Source organism: Plectropomus leopardus, chromosome 13 (genome assembly GCF_026936395.1).
Source record: "Plectropomus leopardus strain MGB_pleo_1.0 chromosome 13, ASM2693639v1, whole genome shotgun sequence".
NCBI classification, from domain to species: domain Eukaryota; kingdom Metazoa; phylum Chordata; class Actinopteri; order Perciformes; family Serranidae; genus Plectropomus; species Plectropomus leopardus.
This window is the reverse complement of record NC_142188.1, coordinates 3,551,838-3,568,875: the sequence shown is the minus strand read 5'-3', so window position 1 is coordinate 3,568,875 and position 17,038 is coordinate 3,551,838. Positions and strand designations below refer to the sequence as shown.

Sequence of the window (17,038 nt, the reverse complement as noted above, 5' to 3'; positions counted from 1 at the left end):
TGACCGTGTCTTAAATTAAGGTACCAGAAGCATTCTCATTTTAAGCTTGTTAGCTGCAACAGTAACTGTAGACAGTCAACAATGAAAAGAACATTAACACAACTTTAGACCTCATCAACAAAAACTCAACAAAAAGTCTTTAAAAAGACAGAAAGGGCGACGTCTGTCACAGGAAATCTGACCGAAATAATAATACAGTCAAAGCTCTTGTGTATGACTTTACTTCTATACTTCATGTTGTGATTCTTGTGCCACACAGGTTCCTCCGAAGCACAGTTACGGCATGCTGTACTGCTCATGTCCGCTCAGCGACCAGACGGCGTGTTCTGAACGCAGGCGTCAGACCATCGTCCCGGTGTGCTCGTACGACGAAAAACAGAAACCCAACTGTCTTGAACTGCAGGCTTCCTGCAAGACCAACTACATCTGCAGGTCGGAAACAGTACCTTCGAAATGGATTTTCTTCATAAATATACATTTTAAGGGCATTTTCTTCTGCATATATTAGACAGCTGATAATGAAAATGTGACTGGAAATTAGCAGATTGAGCACAGATACTCAGCTTACTCTACTTGGGGGTCACTTCTGCAAAATGACCAGAACTAGGAGCCAGTTGGACCGCCTCATACACATTTCTAGGATTTGAGGACATTTCTAGGATTTAAGGACATTTGGAAGATTTCGGCACATTTCTCAGATTTTTGATGTTTCTAGCACACATAACACATCATCTAAACGTTGCACTCTTCCGACCCATGACTCCATCCTGCTGGCTGTCTCTTTTACATTGACCTTGAGACAACTCTGCCCCACCACTCCACAAATGTCAATTTAAACAGAACACAGATGTAAAAATGAAGCAAAATCCCCACCTTGAAAAGGCAGTGTAAAAGGAGCTTGTTACTTCACTTTCTGATCACTACTCTGCAGAATCTGGTTCTAAATTATGTCACCAGTGCAAGATGGGAGCACCTGTATCCAGGATATTTGCCTTCATTTTTGTATAGAAAGAGGAAGTAGAGACACGTCATCCATCTTTATACACAGTCTATGGCTCAGACCATCATTAGTTCTGCATCAACGCGTAGAATTCAGCCCAAAGAAGTGCAGGTTTTCTTGGGTCAGGTATTACCACAGTGTAGTTTGTCATCTGTCTTCATCATCTTAATAGTTTCCCTCACTGGAAGAAGTATTGTGTCCCCAGATATGAGGAAAGTTCACACTGGCACTAACATGCCCCTTAGACACCTCTTCATAGGGCTGGGCGATAAAACGATAACAATATCAATCACAAAATAACTTTTCCATCCATTGAAATATGAGACATAGTCAATAGAATGTCGATAGAGCGCATTCTAGTCTTGTTTTGACAGAAAACACGAACAGCCAGTGATAATAGCAACATCACCGCAACAAACCAAATGCAGTCATCGTGGATCAAACAGCTGATGGTCTGAAAAAAGCGCAGTGAGACAGACAAACAGAGCGCAGCTTCTCCTCAAAGCGCCAAAGTGTCTGAAACAGACACATCTGCAGAGGTGAAAGTGACTTCTTTAGACTTCTACAGACTACTTTGTGTTAGTTTCAGCTTTAATCAGACTTTGGATGAATTATTTAGATATGTAATGTTTTGGGGGCCCGGGGCCACAAGCACATGACCTTATTTTCACCCTTTCAATAATTGGGAATGTTGGCAGCTATAGGAGAAGTAGGCCGACTCAAAAGTTTTTAACTCCTGAGTAAAATGATTAATAGCACAGAAGCTTCACACAAGTTGAAGTCAGAGTCCTGCAGTCAGGAGAGGTTTCTATTATCAGCACAATGTGCTTAAATTTACCTGAAGTTTGTTTAAGATGGAGCTTTTCATTTTTATATTATTCTGAAAATTTTAATAAATAATAATAATAAATATGTTTATTACACTCCAACACACCGTGGTCACATGAAACTGTGTCAGTGAACTATGAGGGCAAAAAACAAAACTAAAAAAAAAAGAGCAAAAAGCAAAATAATAGTTTATTAATCGTAATCAAAGTAAAATGTTCAATTAATCGAGATATTTATTTTAGGTATGAGGTTCAGACCTTTGTTGGGAGGAAATTTTAGTAACTGGACCTCTTTGAATTTTAGTAGAATAATTCTGTTCTACAGTATATTTGTCATGTTCAATGTCTGACATAAAATAAATATTTAAACCAAAATGAACCTTATGATATCTTCATATCTCACTTAGGAGTAAAAGGGAACCTTAAAGATTGACAGAAATAGTGATTTGATGTATATTATGATATATATTGTGATATATATCAATATCGACTGATATGAAAAAAAAAAATACTGTGGTAAGACTTTATTCTGTGTCACCCAGCCCTACCTCTTTACAATGCATAGTCACTGTAGTCATAAACACCAGCAGAAATACAATGTCTACCTTCAAGTCTCAGATACACACACACACACACACACACACACACACACACACACACAAAGAGCAATTCATTGATGGACATCTGACATCATCCTCATTGGAGTATGTGTGTGTGTACATGCAGTCTCTGGAGCCCACAGCCAGCCGTCTTGTGGCTCCCTGGGATTAAATGGAAGCATTAGGCTTCATAAATGAGCTCCATTTGGACCGTGGCCTCAGGTCCTCCTCCCTCTCTCCTCACCCTCTGTCTCTACTTAACAGCAAGCAGCATGACAACAGTAAATTCATACCGCAAGTTTCTATCCTCCTCTCCGTCTCTGTCTTTTTTTCTCTGCACGGCGCTGTCTATAAGTCAGACATACGCTCAGGGCTGAACAACAGGTCTCACTGCAGCACAGCTTCCTCCCAGTCCATTTGTCAGGCAGCACGGATAGATTAAAGCCATGCATTTCCACAAGCTCCCTCACCAGATGTCAGGTGTTAGTATACTGGCTGCCGCTGACAACTCTCACTACGCACCGCTCTGCTCGGCTCTGCACCAGATTGACGTGATTAGATGGATCACACTGTGAGTGCAGATATGTGAGTTTGTGTTTGTTTTATGCTTACAACTGTTTCCTGGGTTCAGGTTTGCACAGAAATATGCTCCCCTTCTCAAACTTTGTTTATGAATTTCAAAACAAAAACTTCATAAGTTTGTTTGTGGATTTTTTAATCACTAGGAGTTTCTAAGAGAAACTATGGAAGCACTGAAGGGCAAGTTTTTAGTTTTAAATTATTTATGAGCACCATTGGCTAAAACATAGGTTTATCTCCTATGTTGAAGCGACATTATTGCCTATGTAGGAGATAACATTCATTAGCATTTTGCTCACTATCTCCTTTCATTTTGCTCCCCTATCTGATCAGCTTCATAGAAACATTTTGCTCGATATCTCCTAACATTTTGCTCACCCAATCTATTACGATGTAGGAGATATTGTTTCCTACGTAGGAGACATATTTTATTTGTCTCATATATTATGTTGGAGACAATATTTCCCACAGTTTTTCTCACTATCTTCTAATGTTTTGTTTACTATATTTTAACATTTGCTGACCCATTTCATCACTATGTAGAAAATATCTATCTCCTACGTAGGCAATAATGTCTCGTTATTGTCATATGCCATGTTGAAGATATTATCTCCTACTTAAGGGTGATATTTGCCAGAATTTTGTTCACCATCTTCCAACATTTTGCACATTATGCTCGAACATTTGCCCACCCACCTCATTACAATGTAGCAGATATTATTTCCTGCAAAGGAACTAATATCTTGTTTGTCTTGTATTCTATGTAGGAGATATGCAGCACATTGGAGATAATATTTACAAAGGTTTTGCACACCATCTCCAAACATTTTGCTCACTATGTTTTAACATTTGCTCTCCCACTTGCTATGCAGGAGATATTCTCTCTCTAATGTCTTGAAAGTTTCACATACGTTAACATGCCAACGTCTCCCTGAAAAGTAATTTACTTAAAAGTATCATTTATTTATTTAGTATCATTACTGTTTCTCAATTTTAATAATTTGATAAATAACTAAAACTTTTTCTTTTATTGTGCTTTGGCCTTTTTTTGTAGCGCAAGTCTTTTTTTATATTTGACTCATTTTGACAACTTATTTTGATTTTCTTTTTTTTCTGGGATCATCCATTATTGTTTGCAGACTGACTTCTTGAATCAGCTTTGGTCTGTCTTTATCTTTGCTGTGAAGTGAGATATTTTAGAAGGAATTTGAAGTACACTTAATTTTACTGCCAAATACTTGATTAAGATAAACCACTAAACAAGGGCTTGAATACAACCTGTGATCACAGACTTTTTGTGATCCTGCCCTGTTAGAAAATACCTTAACAATAAGTATCCCAAGTAAAATTTTAAAATTCCTAAAAGGAATGATGCAACAAATCCCGTTTCCATAAAGATGTCGCAGTCCAAAAGTGACGTTAGAAGGTTTTGTTTTGTGTCAAAGTTCCTGTATATCACACTCAATCTCATTTCAAATGGTAAATTTCTTGGGAATCCAAACTCCATTTCAATTTCACGTGCCACTGCACCTGTGGCAAAAGTGTAAACAAACATTTGTGAAGGCAGTAAATGAAACAGAACAGACTTGGTGGAGAATTGCCTTCGGCCTCATTCATTCCAGGATATAAAGCAGCCGCAGCATACGTAAGAGGGTCATCTTACTCCACTGAAGGCAGACGTTAAGAAGGCTAATTGCATTGAGAGAGATGACTTTCGGCGTATGCTCATTTGGACCGGGCATTTTGCTGCACATTCCAATCACATTGGCCATCTGAACTTCTCATATGAAATCTATTGGAGCTATAATCATGTTTGGCTCTGAAATATTTTTGGATGTGTGTGTGTATGTGTGTTGCAGGTCACGACTGGCTGACTTCTTTGTCAACTGCCAGCCGGAGCCTCGCTCACTGTCAGGCTGTCTGAAGGAGAACTACGCAGACTGTCTCCTCTCATACTCGGGTCTGATTGGTGAGTCCTCAACTTCAACTTCAGTTCTTCAAAGTGGACATCACCCCGAGTCTCTGTACGCTTTACAAGTCAGGATGAATGTATTCTTAACAACTAAAACACAGTCTTTGGATTTAGGGGGATATATTGGTAGAAAAGTTTTATTATACAATATGATTGTTGTTTTAGTGTATAATCACCTTAAAGAGAAACTTTAAGTGTGAAAAAGTGTGCAGTAGAGGGGTGAGCAGACCACAATTTAGCGAAAAACTCAAACCTGCAAAAATTATTATTTTAATGCAACGTTTCGGTACTAGAGCGAACAGTTGTTTGCATCTGTTTGTAACAGCTGTTGAACTGAAACATCACATTAAAAAACATATTTTTGCAACTAGGACAGTATGCAGGAGGTTTCTCTACGGTAAAATCACATGAAAATAAGAATTGTATTTCTGATACCTTAGATTGAGCCGTTTATACTTACACAGGTAATGGGTCCTTGTCCATGTGGCAACGCCATATTTCTACAGTAGCCCAGAATGGCCAAACCAAGCTCTGGTTCTACACAGGGCCATTCATGTTTTCGCATTTTTGCATCAGTCACTGTGGTTACAAGCTCCTGTATAGCGTCCAAAAAATTCAAAATGGCAATTTTTATCTCGGAAATGCTTTAGACACTGTTTTTACTTTAGACACAGTTTGTTTTGGGGTTTTTTTGAGATCTCTGCAGATAATTTGGCTCCTGGTGAAAATGTCCTAATTGTCTGGATCTTATGAAGCTAAAAATAAATAAATAAATAAATAACTACTAAATGAGCTGGAAGAATGGATGGAAAGAGAGTTGTTTCTATGCAGACGATACACTGTTTTATCTAGTTGCATTTGTGTAAATAGGCAGGATTTCCGAGCATAACAGACCCGCACATTTCAAGTATTTGCAGGTTTCTTCCATCACATCAAAATCTTTGGTCTGAAATGGATTTTAGGCTTCTTTTACAATCTAATCATGTCGTCAATAGTCCACAATTTAAGAACCACCTGAAATGTTGAGCAAAACTATGAAAAAAGGACCTAAAATGTATTTCCTTTCTTCTAACTCCAGTCTCAATCCCTGAATGGACCAGCCAAATTGTCCTCACACCTCACTATGTCCTCAACACAACAGCAGGTTGTCAAAAATCGGTTCTCCCAAGTCACTAAACCAGACCACACATACACACACACACCGTCCACACGGCGCCAATTCATTCTGCCTACTGCAAAAAGAAAAGGCCTGTTTTGGAGTGCAGCCAGCACAAGGGAACAATCCATTGGGGGAGTGAGAAATCACTGACTGAAGCTATTTACTTTCCCTCGCAGAGAGAAAGCCTATTCTTCATTCCAGCTTCTCTGCATTCTGCTTCCTGCAGAAACTCCACCACACTACGTTAACTCCTGTACGTGGGGGAGGAGGGAAAGAGAAAAAAATGTGACAATGATTTCGCTTTGCTATTATGGCATTCATCATTTAACACAGAAGGAGGATGATAACTGAGTCTGAAAGGGTTTAAATATTCTTTTTTTTTTTCTTGACAGTCAGCAGCATATTTGGGCTGTCGACACTAACCAGGGTTTCTACGTTCATCAAACCTCGAAAGGTCATGGAAATTGTAATTAGCAATTTCCAGGCCTGGAAAAGTTTATGAATACTAACTATACCCTGAAAGTTTTAGGAAATTCATAGAAATGTGTTTCACAAACCTCGATAATAACACATGATGTGTCCAAGGACTGTCCAGATAATTGAAATTTTAATGATAATTTTATTTTTTCACAGTGTCGAGCTATGATAAATAGTGTAATTTTAAGGGAAAAAAGTTCATAAAAATAAAGGGAAAAAAAATGTCAAATTCAAAAGTTAAAAAAATCACAAAAAAATTGGGTTTTTTTTTATTCACATAAAATAATAAATAAAAAATCATTTCACACAAAAGGAAAAAAAAGACAAAATAATTTCCTTAAAACGACAAAAAAAATGTTTAAGAAAAACTGACCAAAATCTTCAATACAGTATGCCTTCAAAACACATTGACATGTTATCCTTAAATAACAGTGGTAAAATAAATACAAAATACAGCCATTTAAAGTTTGCTACGGAAGTGTATTGCTGCCACTCACGTTATACCGTGAAAAGTTTCACGTTATAACGTGAAACTGATCTGGATTTTTCACTATACAGAGAATCCATGTTTATGGATCAAATTTCTTGGTCAAACAAAGACACATGAATGCATGAATGAATTGCTTCTTCCACCCTGCAGGCACCGTGATGACACCCAACTACCTGCGCTCACCCAAAATCAGCGTGTCTCCCTACTGCGACTGCAGCAACAGTGGCAACAACAAGGACGAGTGCGACAAGTTCACCGAGTTTTTCACAGAGAACACCTGCCTCCGTGAGTTATCCCTCTGCTCAGCTGTTATCTGACCAGCTGTTTACTACTCTATTCTACTGTTTTCTATTGTACTTTATCTGCTCTGCTGAATTCTGCAGTCTTACTTTCTATTTTCACCCACTCTTCACCGCTGCTCTTTTTTCCCCGTATTGCTCTTTTATCCTCTTTTCTTTTCTTGTCTCTCCTCCTCTCGCTCTCTCCTTCTAACCAAATATATCCCATTGCCATGCTTGCATTGTTATCCCCCTGCATTATAGAGAAACCAGTCATATTGCAGCACGGTGTATGAATGTGTGTGAGTGTGTGAGTGTGTGAGTGTGTGTGTGTGTGTGTGTGTGTGTGTGTGTGTGTGTGTGTGTGTGTGTGTGTGTGTTCATTTGTGTGTATGTGCCTAAAAGCTGCAGCGGAACTCCTGCTCCAGATCTTTGACAGAAAGCAGCTTTTTCATCCAGCCCTCTTACACAACCACTTTAATTAACAACCCCCCTCAAACACACATACACACTGACCCCCCCCCTTAACACACACACACACACACACACACACACACACACACACACACGTATAAACACACCCATTACCAGCCAGGATTCATGAGTTGCAGGACGTTCTTTCTGCGCTGTGGAGATAAAAGCCAGATTCATTGTGTGTTTGTCTGTAATCAGAGCTAATTCAGCCTCTTTTCGCCCTGATAGTGTGCTCACTGCCAGTCAGCCGACTGCTGTTCAGTTTAAGTGTAATGTGACTCTTCATTGATTCCTGTACGGAGGTCAGAACGCAGGGTCATGGAGGGGGTATCTTGCCCAAAGGCACCTGAGTGAGATGAATGTTGGTAATCACCAACGCTTGTTAAAAGCCATTACACTAGTTCATAAGATAGATAATTATTTCAAACATTTTAAACAAACAGAGATCAAAATGAAATGAAATGAATAAATTGTCAACAAATAGTTAATTGGCTATGATTGCACAGGAGTGATGCCTGAAAGTGCAGCTGTTGTCTGCAGTTAAATAACATTTTGTGACAGTCAGAGTTGGGTCTCAATTTTTGCTGTCAGGTTCAACATAAAGCTGGATTTGTTATGCACTTATGCACACGTAAGATACTATACGATATGGTACATTAAAAAAATATAAGATACAGTACAGATACGAAACAATATGGTACGATATAAAAAGATAAGATACAGTAAAGTAAAGAAAAAAAGTAGTTAAGATAAGACAAGATAACAAAGGTAGGATAATATACGTTAGGATAAGAAAAGAAAAAAATAAGATTTAGGTATTTTTGACCAAAAAAATGTACGAAACATTCAATACACTATGTTAACTTTATAAATAGCAGTGAGCAGACAGTTTGTTTTTGCAGTTCAGACCAGCACAGTAACGATTCTTCTCTCGAGAAACAATCTATCCAGTTGCTTTATGTTAGTCTCTGAATCTGCACACTCAAGTTATCCTTAACTTTTGTGGCTTGCAATGTTGAAAGTTGAACCTAAAGACATGCAATAAGGGATTTGAAGGGATTTGGATTGTGTAAGGGGATTTGATATTTGATCGAGGTTTTATAAAATGATTGAACTCCAATCCGAGTGTAATCTCAAATTTGCAATCGTTGGCTTGAATGAAATGATAATGAGTAGAGATACCACCTTTTCACACATGTAAATGGAAACTTATAGGAATACTCTGCTGAGTTTCAGACATCTTTGTATCATAACAAAGTACAGCAGCCAGATTTCCACTTTCAATGCCAGGGAAATGTGTCATTTGGGAGATTTATGCAGTAGATTTTCTCTGGCTCTCAGGCTGTTTTCAAATGCCCACCACCAAGGACACAGATAGTCCAGAAATAGGTTCAAAAAAAGAGAACAACTTTGTTTTTACGTCACCCTCCAGCTGGAGCTTGTATTGTTCTGTTGTGGTGCAGTGCATTCTGGTAGTTGTAGGTTTTCTCTCTTTTGAGCAAATGCAAATGCCATTATACTTTTCTTCTGCTTATTTCTGGACATGTAGCACCATTTTCAAAATTATTTCCACATTTTTACAGCATGGACAGTCCAGTTTTGTGAAAAGACCATCTTTCCAACAGTAAAATACTTGTGTGAGGGCAATATAATAAACTGTATCCTAAGATACAGAGACACTAGACACTAGAGGATGTTTTCATCTCATTTTAGTCAGCTGTAAGTTTTATTTGAAGTGAAAGCATAACATCATATACATACAGGGCCGACTGTGGCTCAGGAGGTAAAACCACTAAAAGCAAGGTTGGAAGTTTGAACCCAGGCTACTCCAGTCTGCATGTGGACGTATCCTTGAGCAAGAAAAGCTGCATTTCCACCAGCAGGTTGGTTCAGTTCAGTTAAGTTTGAAATACATTTTTTACATTTTCATTGTGAAAGGTTGTGGATGGCACCTTTGGAACTGGTCCTTACTGTCTCCATTTTTGTCACCCCTCTTTTGGGGGACCCAGCACCCGATCCAGAACTAAAAGGTGGAGCTAGAGACACTTTAGTCTGTGATTGGTCAGTAGAGAACCACCACCATGTGCTCAGGGCAGAGTCATGGCTGGTTTAATCTCTGTTCATATGTGACAAGTTTTTCATACATTAGTAAACTATAACTATAAAATAAAAGTATGTTTGCAGCTGTAGACTGAGAAAAATCATTTGATTCAATGTGCTGACTGCCGGCAACTTTTAAAGAGGAACGTTGAGCTGATGACATGAATCCATCAGCACACCTTTAGTTTAAATATAACAGCTTTGACCGCTCAGTCTGTTTTTTATTGTCTCTCTTGGATAACACGTTTAGTAATGAGTGGGTTTCAAATATATATATGAATTTCGACCAGATTATTTTAAGTTTGTATATTTTAATCCTCATTTGGAGAAAGAAACACGTGCACACTGGAAACACTGATCCCCTGCTGTTGCCTGACAAAGATTCAATGCACAAACCCACTACTTTTACATATCCCATCAAGAGAAACTCTCGCTGCAGCCTGCTCTTTTTTGCTCTGAAAATGTGGGCCTGCAGCCCCTATTTGTGGATGATAAACGAGGTGCAGACTTTACTCTGTATCACTGATGAACACGAAAATACAGTGAGTCCTGCTTGATGGCGTAGTGAGTGACAACAAACACACCCACATGTGAGAGTACTGTCTGCGGTGGAAACGCTTCACAGATCGAGGGTCTTGATACGTGTTCGTAGGGGTTACTTTTGGTTCTAAAGTTACTATATTGAACGTTTTTGGTGGAAACGCGGCTATACTGAACCCCAAATTGCTTTTGATGGTTGTGCTGTCGGTGTGTGAGTGTGTACGGATGTTTAAAAACTGAGTAGCAGGTGGCACCTTGTACGGTAGCCTTGGTCATCAGTATATGAATGTATGTGCATGAATGGGTGAATGTGTCTCGTAGAGCTTTGAGTGTTCAAAATGACTAGAGAAGCGCTACACAAGTGCTTCCCCTTTACCATTCACACTGACCACCATCTGTTCAAGGTGCACAGTTGCCATTTAATGAATCAGTAAGGTAATCAATTGACAAAGTAATCAGCTGTAAGACAACCATGTCAATCACTCAATTGGTCGATTTATTCCTAAGTGGCTGAAGAAAATGGTGTGCATTCAAAATAATGAGCCGTAGTCACAATTGGGGGGGGCGCTGCTGCTGGTGGATCAGCTCGACCTGAGCAAAGTGGGCGGTTAGATTTTCCTCCGTCAGAATGACAGTTACCAGATGAGAAAACACCAACAAGCTGCGGCCTCATTTTCACTCTCTCATTTGTCTTCTCCTCTTCTATTATCTTTTTTTTGCCCTCCTTTTGCTTGTTTTCTCTGCTCTGTTGTCTTTTTATCAGTCGGGGTTAACGAGGTTGGTCTGCGGCAGATAATAAGGGCTGCGTGTGTGTGTTTGAGCCTGTGTATCTTTGTGTATTCCTCAGTAAGTGTGTGATGTCTTTGCTTCTTTGCATGATTTTAAGTTCATGTGTTCAAGTGTGTCAACGTGAGATTTGCAAGATCTTAGCGGGTTAATGTGGGTTAAAACAAGCTCTCTCTGTGTATCTCTTCTTTGCTTTTACTCTCTGCAGGGAGCCAAGCAAAGGGCAAAGTGGAGGAACACACTCTCTGAATTTTCATTATTACTCTCTAGTATTTCTCCCACTCTTCCTTTTGCCACTCACTTGTTTTATCATTACCGCCCCTATCTCTGCCTTGTTCTCCTGCTCATGCTTCACCTCATTTTTGCAGCTCATCCCGTCTCTGTGTCTCCGTCTCCTCCTTTCTTTCATGGCCTCCCTTCTTCCTGCTCTCATTAAGCTTGCTCAGCAGTAACTGGAACTGACAACTGAAGATCCTGACACACGCCGGTTACAGGGTCATGACTAGAGAGAAACTACGAGAGAGAAAGAAAGAAAGAGACAGAAAGGGAGAATATGGAAAGACTGAGAGAGAGGACTTTCTATTAAACTCCACTTTAGATGTATTGTCCAGAGAGGAGAGGCCTAGCAATGAATGCCTCGCAGTTTTATCTGTGAAAATCATGTATCTAAATATATATGCATCCTCTAGCGCAATAGATACGTTTTTTCAGCTGATTAAAATGAACTTAAAATGAAGCAAAGTCTACCTGCAAAAATAAGAAATGGGATCGATACAATAAGCGTGTGGTTGAGTATAATATTTTCCCCCTTTGTGAGAAATGCAAGAAGAAGCATCTCTATTTTTCTATCCTTGCGATCCTTTGGAGGGGTCTCCACCCTCAGTTTTAGAACCAACACATTAAAATTCTCAAGACAAACACTGGAGCCGTAATGTATTCAAAGCCTTTCCGATGTGATTCCTCCCCATTTCCGGAATATGCACTGAATATGCAAAGGTCACACCGTCGGACATGATCTTAATTCTAGTGTTACAGTCAAAGCTTGTACATGTAAAGTGAGATAAAGTGGTAATGTAGACATCTGTAAGAGCCAAACTCGTGCCTCCTACACAAATATCTGCTGCAGCGGGAAGACGATATCATGTTTGTTCAAATGTGCTGTGCGGTTTGCACTCGTGAAGGTTGAATGGATGTTTGGTTTAGTGCTTTAAAAAATGTCTCTGTGTGTGTGTGTGTGTGTGTGTGTTTTATAGACCAGTTGTTAGACCTTGAAAGTGGGGATATTTTTAGAAAAAACAGGGACATTTTCTTCTGGTCATCAGTTCTTTCTGTTAGGGTTTAGATTAAGAATAATCGGTGCACTAAACAGTAACACTAAAGTGACTACAGTTGACTGATAGTTGGTAGAGCAATGTCAATTATGCTGTGACAAGAAGAAAAACGTTGTCCACCTCCATATCATACACGCTGAGCAAAGCCTGGACTTCACTGTCGGTCCATTTTTCCTTGTTTTTTGAACATTTTTTATGCCTCTGTGCTGGGGATAGCTGTGGTTAGAAGCAGTATGTTTTTGTGTTGTCCATCCATCCATTTTTTTAAAGCAATATCTCAACGTCTTGCGGGAAATTCTTTGGCACAAACATCCAGGTGGACTCAACGATTAACTGATTAGATTTTTGTGATCAAAGGTCAGTGTCAGGGTGACCTTGCATTTGTCCCATTCTCATGACATCTAAGGATCACCTCAAAGGAAGTTCGTATAATTTGGCACAAACGTCCACTTGGACTCAGCGCTAAACTGACCAGATCTTGGTTGGTTTTCGACCAATCAATTCAATTTTGTGTATATTGCCCATTTCATAAATATCAATTTGCCATGACATCCATTGCTCTTGAGCCCTAAGAGCAGATAAGGAAACCCTTTCCCCAAAAATCTCTTTAAGAAAATGAAAGAAACCTCACTGAGAGTAGCCAAGGAGTGAATTACTCTTTTAGGACAGATAGTTGTGTGTCTGAATAACGTCATAAGCTATATCTGGTGTAGAGAGAATAGCTACTCAGGAATGGGAGCTAGAAAATTCCCTCAAAATGGTGTTTTAAGAGATAGTTCCTGTGGTGCGGATACAATAAGTTTTTAGAACAACGAAAAAGTTCCTCCAGTCCTACAGTAATATGCCTAAGAATAGCTTCGAGTTGTTGTTACAGTGTGATACTAACCTAATGTGGTTTCGGGTCAACCGTGCTGATGTCATCCATTCCCAGAATAGGTGATTGGTTATAGAAGCAGCAGCTCCCTGAGGAGATTTCACTTAAAATAATGAGACCCAGTAACTCCGAGCTAATTTGGCGTCTTGCAAAGCTGGTGATCAAACACAGTGAAGGTATGGTACACACGAGGATAAAAAATGCGTGCGCCATATAATTGGATTGAAAGTCTACATGTTTTGAGAGAGGATTTGTTTGTAATTTGTTTTGTCGTTTTGATTGATTTTTAATCTCTGGACAGACTTGGAAGTGCTGTTTGAAGTGTTTCTGTAACAGCTGACTGAACTCACTGAGTCCTCACCAACACCTTACAAAGGAAAGTCAATTGATTGGGAGATGACAATTAATATACAAACAGAAGTCAGACAGGCCCCAGATAGAAACATAGACAGCATTTTCTATTATATTTCATATCTACAAAACAAAACAAATCAACTAAGCACACACACACACACACACAATGCATCTGACACCCTGAGGCTTAATTTGAGATGCTAACGGTTTTTCACACACGGTCACTGTGCTGTGAGTGTAATTAGGCCTTAGGTGAGGAGGCAGAGGAGTTGGGGAGAGAGCCCATCAACACTTACAATATGCTCATCAGCCTTCTGCTGTCTCGGCACAAACTTACCAGCCACAAAATCACATAAGCAAAAATTAAATATGCACACTCATGAGCAAAGCCGCACATGTCAGGGCTGCAGGATATTGACGAAGCTCACTTATTTTGTGCTGATTATTGCATCTCAGATATGAATGCTGGCACATGTCGGCAGTTTTTTTAGACATAATTTCACTTTCAAGGAAATAAAAGTCGGCATTGGAAGTTGGCAGGAAACGTGGTAATACTTTATTTTGTTGGAAATGCTAGTTTGTATCACAGTTGAGCTTGTGTCATTAAATCGCTGCACTAATCCTCTTCCCCAGCATATTCCAAATATTATCACATTTGCTTACATACATTTACATGAAAACAAAAGTGTATGAATTGAGTTAACCCTTTGGAGCCTGGAACACACAACTTGGAAAGAAATGTTACACAAATTACTAGAAATTAAAATACTTGGGGGAAAAAAGGCCAAGGGTAAAAAAAAAAAAGTAGGGAAAACTATAATTTTCTTAATTTCATATATAAAATTATGTTACAGAATTATTATAAATTAAAAGCACATTTCTCTAACTTGTTATTTTTTATTTTATTTTCCTTTTTTAAGACATATTTTCAGTAATTATTTTTGTATTATTTATACATTTTTCAATAATTCTGGTGTAATTTCTTCTTTAATTGCTTATTTTTTTCTACTTTTTTTAAGCCATTTTTCTCTATTCATTGTTTGTCTATGAGAGACACTGTGCATTTTTTGGGATGTCTGGTCTGAAATCCAGCAGATGAATTAAGAGAGTCTCTGAATCTACTTAGTTCAAGATTAATAGTCACGTTTATTAAATGCGCAGAGTGGAACTAACTCAAAGGTGCTTTCGTGGGTCAGGGAGAGTTTAAGCAGAAAAAATCTTCACAAGAGGGGATAGAAAACAAGAAGGAGAGGATGGTGACACCATGCTGCGTACAGTAACTCTGAACAATATATGTTTAAAGCCACATTTCCATCCAAAAAGATTTTTGTATGGCACCTTTGGAACCAAAAGTAACCTCTGTGGACGCTGGATCTGTTAAGTGTTTCCACTGCAGAGAAATGTGAGGGTTTGTTGTCCTCCTCTGCTCTGTCCAGCTCTCGCTGTATTTCCACATTACTGCTGATAACGAGAAACATCTGCACCTTGTTTATCATCCACAGAACGGGGTTGCATGCTAATATTTTCACAACAACAAAAAAAGGGGGGAGTCAGGGTCTCTCTGGATGAGATATTAAACTATTCGAAACCTGATTTGACATTACTTTTATTGTGCTGCACGCAGACATCTTTCAGTATTTAGATGTTTGAATTGGTTTGATTTTTCTTCTCGAAAACATGGGGGGGGGGAACTTGACAAAAAATCCCCCACAAAAATTAGTACATTTAGGGAATTATTTTTAGAAAGCTACAGAAAATGAAAAGGTCTTTTCTTCTACTTTTAAAAAGTTTTTTTTTTTTTTTACAATTTTCTTTACTTAAGTTGCTCATCACTTTCTTTCTGATGTTTTTGAATCAATCACAATTAAAGACAATTGCGCAGGTTTCAAAGAGTTAGAAATATTTGTTTTGTGCATTGACTCCTTTGCAAGAGCAGCGGTTTATTGCTGGTGGAGCTAGAGCTAAGTTAGAGAATAAAAACAAACTCAGTGGTAAAAGTTGTCATATTTATTTAAAGTGTGTTGATGGATTCACATCATCAACCCATGCAGTGAGTAACATTAAAAGTAAATGTCCCTCCTTAAAAGTTGCTGGCAGTCGTCACAGTGTGAAATGTATTTTTTCCAAGACTGCAGCTGCTGCTGCTAGAGGCTGCAAAACATCCTTTCTTCTTATAGTTTTAGTTTACTAATGTATGATAAATTTTGTCACAGTAGCAAGAGTGATTGTTCTCTGTTGATCAATCGAAGGACTGCAGTGTTTCTGGCTCTAGCTCAGTGTGCTAGAAACCCCAACAGAGGGGTGACCAAAAATGGGGACAGTAAGGAACGGTTCCATTGGTATTATCTCGAACTTTTTGCAATGGAAATGAAAAAAATGCATACCAAACTGAACTGGACTGAACCGGACTGCTTGGTGGAAACAGGGCGTCAGTGTGTGTAAACACAAATCCAGTCCAACAACCACATTTACATGCGCACTCAGATGTCTCGTCCTTGACAGGCTGTCAAAAAAATACTTAGTTGCATAAAATCCACTCCAAGGTAACCTTTAATTTACTCCTCCGCAGTATTTTAATCTGTCAGAGCTGCAATCACAAATTAACACTGAGGGTAACTATGGCCTGCTGAGATGCCAAGTACACCCCGAGAATCTCCCGCTTCCTGTCGCTTAAGGAAATATCTGGAAGTAGGTCAGCGGGAATGAGGGAACGCTGCCACGGGTGCATTCAGGAAAGACCATAAGGAGACCAGGGACGGTCACTGACTGGAGAAATACCTGCCATCAATCATCCTTCAACATCTGGAGGATGAATTTTGCCAGTTCTGCAGCAGGTGCTCCGCTGGCCCTGCAGGGAAACTTTAAGGCTGTATGATGCCACGATGTGGAGGCGTGGAATCGAGTCAGCACATTCGCTTTTCTCAGACTGATTACACCAAAAGAGACTCACAACTTAACTATTACTCAACTAGTCTGCAAAACAACAAAAATCATTTATATAAGGGTGTTCTTTGATCTGTATCTGATTGTGTTCAGACAACTTATTCTCCTTAGTAGTATTTCACTGTTGGATAGGATCGTCTTTTAATTAAACAAGGCCGTCTCTGCAGTAGAAGGACAAAAATACTTTTGAAATTGGTGTTACATGGCCAGAAAAACAGGAAGCAGAGAATAGTCGGCCAGACAACACCTGTCATG

At 39.1% G+C, this 17,038-nt stretch overlaps 1 protein-coding gene across 4 annotated transcripts in view; it reads left to right on the top strand.

Annotated features, from left to right (window-relative positions):
- The window catches only part of gfra1a (gdnf family receptor alpha 1a), a 162,561-nt gene that overhangs the window by 123,170 nt on the left and 22,353 nt on the right, over positions 1–17,038 (top strand). For all 4 annotated transcript variants that reach the window (XM_088086462.1, XM_088086460.1, XM_088086461.1 and 1 more), the window contains 3 exons: positions 260–432; positions 4,865–4,974; positions 7,254–7,388. In XM_088086462.1, coding sequence (XP_087942588.1) covers positions 260–432; positions 4,865–4,974; positions 7,254–7,388 — 418 coding nt within the window. The remainder of the gene's footprint in view (positions 1–259; positions 433–4,864; positions 4,975–7,253; positions 7,389–17,038) is intronic.